Here is a 7500-nt window from a genome sequence, read left to right as displayed (position 1 = left end):
TCAACTCTCAACCCTCCTTTCTTTCTCCACGGATGGTCCACTGATTAGTTGCTTAACAGCGCCCCCTTGCGTCTAAATGAGTATACAGAACAAATGTTTTGCAGAGAAAACACTTCAATTAAAACAAGTTATGGCAGTAAGACAGCAGTGCTAAAATTTGTCACAGATTGCATTTATTGGTATAGAGTATGTGTTCTGTAATAAAATAAATAAACACGTACCATTTCCACAAACATGTTGACATTGGAATGCATATAACGGGTACAAATGCACAAAAGCCCATGAGACTGCAATGATGATTAACCATGGATACGAACATACCAAGACTGTATAGAAGACAACAGATACCAAACAAGGCTGTGTATGGATTTGTGTGGCATGTTTTATACGGTATATGGTCACATTCACAGAGGTAGACACAGTGTGTTTCTCAAATTGAAATGAGAAAAGGCTGAGGACTGACAGAACCTTTGGACGTCTTTGGACAATTTAAAATAATAGAAATAAAAAAAATAATAAACAAATGGAATGACATTACAGCATCTGTCGTCTTTGGAGAGTCAACATTCACATCACATTACATGAAGCTCAGAGGATATGACAAACTGTGTGTGTGTGAGAGAGAGAGAGAGAGAGAGAGAGAGAGAGAGAGAGAGAGAGAGAGTGAGAGAGAGAGAGAGAGAGAGAGAGAGAGAGAGAGAGAGAGAGAGAGACAGAGACAGAGACAGAGACAGAGACAGAGACAGAGACAGAGACAGAGACAGAGAGAGAGAGAGAGAGAGAGAGAGAGAGAGAGAGAGAGAGAGAGAGAGAGAGAGAGAGAGTGTGTGGTCAAGATAGATTTGAAAACGCAAAAAGCATAGTTTGATCACAGCGTCACAGTTTGATCCCACACAACGAATGTTCAAGCAAATAGACAAAACAGATGAACAAAAAAACGGTATGTCTGTGCAAACGGGAGAATGGTTGCCAGTGGTCAAGCAAGTGAGCCATGAGAATTGACCACATCAGTATGTCTTAATTTCACACAATGTCTCATCCTTTATACACAATGAGACATTCAGCATGTGCATCGATTCCCATGTTCTGATGGTCTCGACCCCACTTCATAAGATGATCCTGAGTGTGTGTCCAAAAAGATGCTAGCATGTGTTTAACTCGTTTTACTCTGAGCCTAACTGGCTTTGGCTGTGTGCATGTGTATGTGCGTGTTTGGGTTCAAGTGGGTGTGCGTGTATGTGATCACTTTGAGGACATCGCTAACCTCCTGCACCTCCATGAAACACACAACTGACATGACCCGTGTGTACACTACACACACACACACACAAACTCCTTCATAAAGTCTTTAAAAAGGCACAAGTGAATTACATCAGCTACAATGTAAGTGTGTGTGGTTGTGAGCCTGCTGTTGACACACTAACTATATATACTGTATATATAGCGCTCCAAGAGCCGTTAAAAATACGTACATCTGCTAAAAAAACATTTTCACCGTTTGCTAGGACTTAACTAAGCATACGCTCCCTACTGACAGTTGGGGGCATTGAGAAAGATTTTCATGCTGAAAACCTAAAGCACAATCCCACATGGCCCGCTTTACTCATGCCCTAGGTTTGAACTGGTAAGCACATTCGCTGTTCACTACAGTACAGGTAACAATCGGCAAAGAATATCTTCATTACTGCTGAACCTTTCAAGCACAAAGGCAAAGGCCTGTTTTGGCCTGTTTCAACGAGAGAATCCTAGCAAGCACAATCGTAGTCGATTTTACCAGTCAAAAATCCTACAATGCACGAAACGTTAAGGTTAAGCTCTGTTTCACCACTCAAACCTAGAATGCACAATCCCAATTCACCACCAGAGGTCTGGCAAGCACACTCACTTACTATAGTGTCCTTTCTTTACCACCAGCAAGTCAGTGAGCAACATCATAGAATTACAATGACCACAGTAACCAAACTGAATATATGTAATAGACAGACAGCTAAAAAAAGCACACTGACTACATACGACCCATTTCCCATCCTTCCAACCAACAAGACTAATGCCTAGAGCCCATTTCCGACTCATATCAGTTCTTAACCATGACTTGATTTCCTAACTTGAGTCCAGATGGCTACACTGTTCCCCTTCCCAAAGATATTAATCAAGGAGTGAGTTTTAAATGAACAATAACTCTGCTGGCATTGTCCTCAGTCTAAAGAGGTGGGCACAGTACATGGAGAGGAGAGATGGTAGGGAGGGTGATGAAAGTATGGTGCCCTGACCACAATGGCATTGCACTAGTGGTCTAAAGACAGCCAGGGAGGCCAGCATTGTTTGTGTGCTTGTTCGTGTAGTGGTGCACTGTGACCAATCTCTCTGTTTGTGTGTGTACGGAATGCACGTGTTCACTTGTGCTTGTGTTGTCTGGTTCCTCTTTAGGCCAAGCAGAGGAACTTGCCAAGTCCCTGAAAGACATTCGGAGCTACAGTACCATGCACACTCAACGAGTGAGTCTGCAACAAGTGGGTACATGAGCAATGTTATCCGATACAGAGCCAATAAAAAACACACATTTTAAAGAAAACAAAGAGAATAACAATAATAAAATAAGCTTTAAAATCCTCCCCCATTTTCTCACATACACAGGTCCAAAAGACAGACTTGAATCAAGTACAAATGCCGAGGCTGATGTGGGGTCTGACTCAGATATAGAACACTAGGTGCCGTTTTCATTCTCTTGCCGCGGTTCAACCTTGGGCAACACCATCTTGGTCCAGTATCTCATGTTTTTCATAGATGTTGTGTTACCGCCACAACAGGATACTTTATACTAGCTATACATGGTGGTGATCTGACCTGAGGCATTTATTCCAATACAAACGGGTGGTCAACGTGGCATCTAGCGCTCCATGTCTTTGCGTCTGACTAATTACGTCATGACACTTGAACAACAAGGGGACCCCAACATCAAAATATCAACCAATAGTTGTCTTCCTTTTCTTTCGTTGATTCGTCGATCTTGGGTGGGACTCAAGCTCTCTAGACCAACGCAGACCCAACATCACTTCCTGACAGACGTCATGGCAACCTCTGCCTATGCAATGTGCCCTTGACCAATCAAAAACAGGTTTCAGACATCACGTCCCAGCACTGCTTCAAAACAAAAAGTAACTTTTCCGTTTCTCACTACAACTAAGACTTTGGTGTGCTTGGACTGATAAAGGCACAGCTCCCTTGTGCTACAAAGGCCATCTCTGCTCAATAAAAGACCCCGTTTCTCTAAAGCATCATTGCTAACCAGTTAACAACTTACTAGGTCTCCAATGGGAAATTGATGGCGATTAACTAAGTTGCTAACTTAGTTAGCAACAATGTTGTCGAGAAACACACCCCAGTTGTGCTAGTGGCGATAACAAAACACACTGTGGCAGGTCATGAAAAGCTTTGCATTGTTTTGCAACTCAACTACACGCTAAAATCCCTCCCTCATCCACTCCCAGCATGTGTGGACAATGTGAATGTGCTTGGGGGAACCTTTTATCAGGACCACTTCTTTAGTTCTATAATCTTTTGGAAAGCAGATCCATTGATATATGGTGCCATCAATGACTCTCGCTAACCCAAAGACTGTACATCTTCATACACAGACCGAATGAATCGCACAGGTCAAATACGTTCCAGTTCTTTATCTCATCAAAGTGCTACTGCAGTGACAATTCCTCTCTGTGACTGGTAAACCACAGACACTCACACAGAAAACTGCAGGAAAGTTAATTGTAAATATTTTGTTTTTCAATTACAAAGTACGGTTTCAACACTGCACTGTTTAATGCAGTGTCAGTTTCAGGAACGTGAATTGTTTAAGATTGTAAACTACAAGTATGGTTTCAACGTGACGCGTTTTTAATGCAGAGTCATTTCAGCACAATCTTAATAATCGATTTCCTAACTGCAGTGGCTCACAGCCTCCAGAAGAGGGAGACAACCTCCAGTCCAACACACACAACAGGAGGGGTGCCTTTAGGCACTGGCGAATGTAGCCCGATAAAGGGTTATGAGAGGGGGTGGGGAGAAGTGTGTGTATGTGCATGAGAGAGAGAGAGAGAGAGAGAGCGAGAGAGAGAGAGAGAGAGAGAGAGCGAGAGAGAGAGCCAGAGAGAGCGAGAGAGAGCGCACGCTTGTGAAAAACTTTGTGAGGGACTCATTCAATACTCAAGTAGGCTGAGTATTATGAGTATAATGACGGTGATGATCTTCGTCTCGTCTCTTCTCTTGGTAAGGCAGTTGATTGGTCCAGGTGACACATACAGAGTACAGGAGGAGAAAAGGAGGAGTACGATCGGGGGGGCGGAATAGTATTCTACTTCCTGCCCTGATGCTGCTGGGCTTGCTGATTGGCTGATCTTGTTGAAGTAGTCAGGAAGTGAAAATGACGTGTGGTGTAGCAGATCTGTCCATCCCTTTTCCCAAACGGCTCTCAGAGAGAAGGTGTTTGTATTCAAATGTGTGTGTATTCAAGTATATGTGTGTGTGTGTGTGTGTGTGTGTGTGTGTGTGTGTGTGTGTGTGTGTGTGTGTGTGTGTGTGTGTGTGTGTGTGTGTATTCATTCCTATTTGCTTCATTTTCTGGTTCAGCTATGCATGTGTGTGTGTGGTCCTCTATGCCTTCTTAGGGTCATCGTCCATGTTGTCAATGTCAATGTTGTCCAGGTCCAGATCGGGGTCGGCCACACAGCAGTAGCAGATCTTCTGAGTGAACAGGGACACCCAGTCTATACAAAACACACACGCACACACCCATTAGGTTTCATCGTCATGTTATTTATAAGGCAACCCCATACAATAAATCACATTTTGGCAATGGATACTTAAGCGTACACACACACACGTACACACACACGCACACAGTTTCATCATGATGTTATTTTTAACGCGAACGCGCACACACACGCACACGCACACACACACCATTGGGTTTCATCGTGTTATTTAAGGAATCTCCATACCATCCACCTAACTAAAGCTCTACACTGACAGACACCCAGTATCACGATGACATGGGAGACGTGAAGTGCGCAAATCATTCAATTAGCCAGCAGCGTTTGGTCAGGTACATCAACCTACAAAAGTCTACTGTATGTTAGTGAATACCCTAGCTTATTACCAGCGGTCATCAGTGTGTGTGTGTGTGTGTGTGTGTGTGTGTGTGTGTGTGTGTGTGTGTGTGTGTGTGTGTGTGTGTGTGTGTGTGTGTTCCTCATGGTCTCTCCATACCTGCCAACCTTTACAAAAATTTTTGAGTAGCAACTTATCGCGGCGCGGCAATTCACGGCGCAACAACTTGGCATGGCAAAGCAACGGGGCCGCCGGCGGGCCCATCTGAGAGACTACTTTGTTTTGCATAGTCTGCCCCACACCTACTGCCAAATGTCAACAGGGAAGATATGAGATACTTCATTCAGGGAGGGGGTGTAGGGGTCCTCCCCAGAAAAAAAATGCTTTTCTTAGATGCAATTTCCTGCATTTTAATGCATTTTAGCCTAACATCCCGTGTATCTGGCAAATAGTTTATCTTACTCTTCACAGTACTTTGAACTACCATAATTTATTAAACTTTCATGGAAGATGTTTTTTTTGTTTGTTTCACACCATAACACCAATAAAATGCTATGATACAGTGTGCTGGAATCCAGGCCTCTAAATTAACTTTATTGATCACCAGCCAATATGGCTGTTAATCTTACTAGTCAAACATACCACCAGTCTGGCTAGTAAGTGGCTATTAAGTTATCCTATGTACCAGCCAAACAGAGCATTTGGTCACTTGGGGGTGTTAAGGAGCTGGAATTGAGTATGAAATCGAAGCATTTGCTAATTATTTTTTTGGCTGTAGAAGGTACATGTAGGAAAATGTATAATTTGATTATATAATACCGAAGCATTTCAGTGATTTGTATGAACAAAAAGTTGAATTGTAATGATCCTTACATCATCTCCCCCAATATTAATAAATGGTGATGTTGTCACCTACTGTGAAGAAGCATCAGCAGTAGAGAAAAAGATAAAGACAAGTGTTATCTAAGCTAGGATAATATCAAGTTAATATTATTACATTGGGGCTAACATCAAAATCACACTTGCATTCATTCAGTACAAAATGCGTCATGTAGTGGCCCTACTGAGGGACGGGGGCTAATGGCCATTGCTCTTGGAACTTCCACGGTAACTTTTGAGCGCTTCTTTTTTACTTCTCTGCATAATAGTAGGCCTATCTACCCTCATCTGCCGCCATGAGTTGGCTATTGTTCACTGTTAGGCACATATATGATGATAGGAGAATTGATTTTATTAATATATTGCCTTACGTGATTACGGATAGTAGTCGTGGAGTGATGCATAATAACGCACGACCCGTTACACCTGTTCACAGAATGGGCCACGATTCAGGGGGGAACAGTATTCCTGTACGGTGTCATGGTAGGTTTTACGGATGTACTCCGAGCACAACCGTTAGAACTATCGCTTTATTTTCCCGAGTTAAATGATCCGACGCAAAGGGAAACCGAATTTAGTTTGCTGCTAATCTGCTAATTTATAGCGCAGTCATCGACACATTTTCTCATTCGGAAGTAATCTCGTTTTGGTCCAATATCAAAACAAGCAACAACATATTGCCGTCAAATATGGCGAAACATTGGGTGAACCATTACGGCAGACCTCGGCCTTTATTTATTTTCATAAGTTTACGGATTTAGCAACTGGACGCAATTCACTATTCCCATACCGGCTACCTTCCTCAAAGCCCATTTACCTTTGAAACGGTGATTTTGACGGTGCTCACTTGTAAAACTACAGCGACAGTACCAAGATGGATAATACATGATGACAGGAGGAGGACACTTGTGTCAGAGATTATAGGAGTATTATATTACCCAGTCTCTCTGCTTGTGTGATTTCGAAGTAAACTTTCTATCGGCAGCTGATGCCTCGACTCGAGAGGAGCGCAGCACAACAAATGAAGACCTCTAAACTAGCGCACTGATTGGTCAATATCCCCCCCCCCCACCCCCCACCCCACACACACACACACACACACACACACACACACACACACACACACACGTTGCTGGCCAATGGAAAGGCCAGCGCGAGACAATTGCAAGCAGAGCATACTACGGCTCTGTCTGGTTGCAAGTCTACAGAGCAATTTATAAGGGCCCATGAACACACTTTGCTATTGGTTTTTCTCGTATTTTGAAGTGACAGCACCGTAGTTTGATGTCAAAATCCGTATCTGCTACACAAAATGCGTAATGGTCGGCAGGTATGTCTCTCCTGTGGTAACCATCCTTGGTTAGGAAAAGGAAGCATGGGGTGTCATGGTGTGTGTGTGTGTGTGTGTACATGTTTAGAGCAGAAGTCATCTTACCCTTTCTGCTCCTCTCTAGGGGTAAGCTGATCTACACACACACACTCAGCCCGCAGGTCTTCCACGGCTGTATGTGTGTGTGT

General features: G+C 43.3%; 1 protein-coding gene across 1 annotated transcript in view; it reads right to left on the bottom strand.

The window, feature by feature from the left end:
• Window positions 1–3868: 3868 nt before the first annotated feature.
• Window positions 3869–7500, bottom strand: part of si:dkeyp-120h9.1 (Y+L amino acid transporter 2-like) — a 31902-nt gene continuing 28270 nt past the window's right edge. Inside the window, exon 11 of the mRNA XM_063185401.1 lies at window positions 3869–4760. Within this exon, the coding sequence (XP_063041471.1) occupies window positions 4648–4760 (113 nt within the window). The 3' untranslated portion in view covers window positions 3869–4647. The remainder of the gene's footprint in view (window positions 4761–7500) is intronic.

This window comes from Engraulis encrasicolus, chromosome 20 (genome assembly GCF_034702125.1).
Source record: "Engraulis encrasicolus isolate BLACKSEA-1 chromosome 20, IST_EnEncr_1.0, whole genome shotgun sequence".
In the NCBI taxonomy this organism is placed as follows: domain Eukaryota; kingdom Metazoa; phylum Chordata; class Actinopteri; order Clupeiformes; family Engraulidae; genus Engraulis; species Engraulis encrasicolus.
Note: the sequence above shows the minus strand (reverse complement) of the source record. Positions and strands in the feature narration are given on the sequence as shown.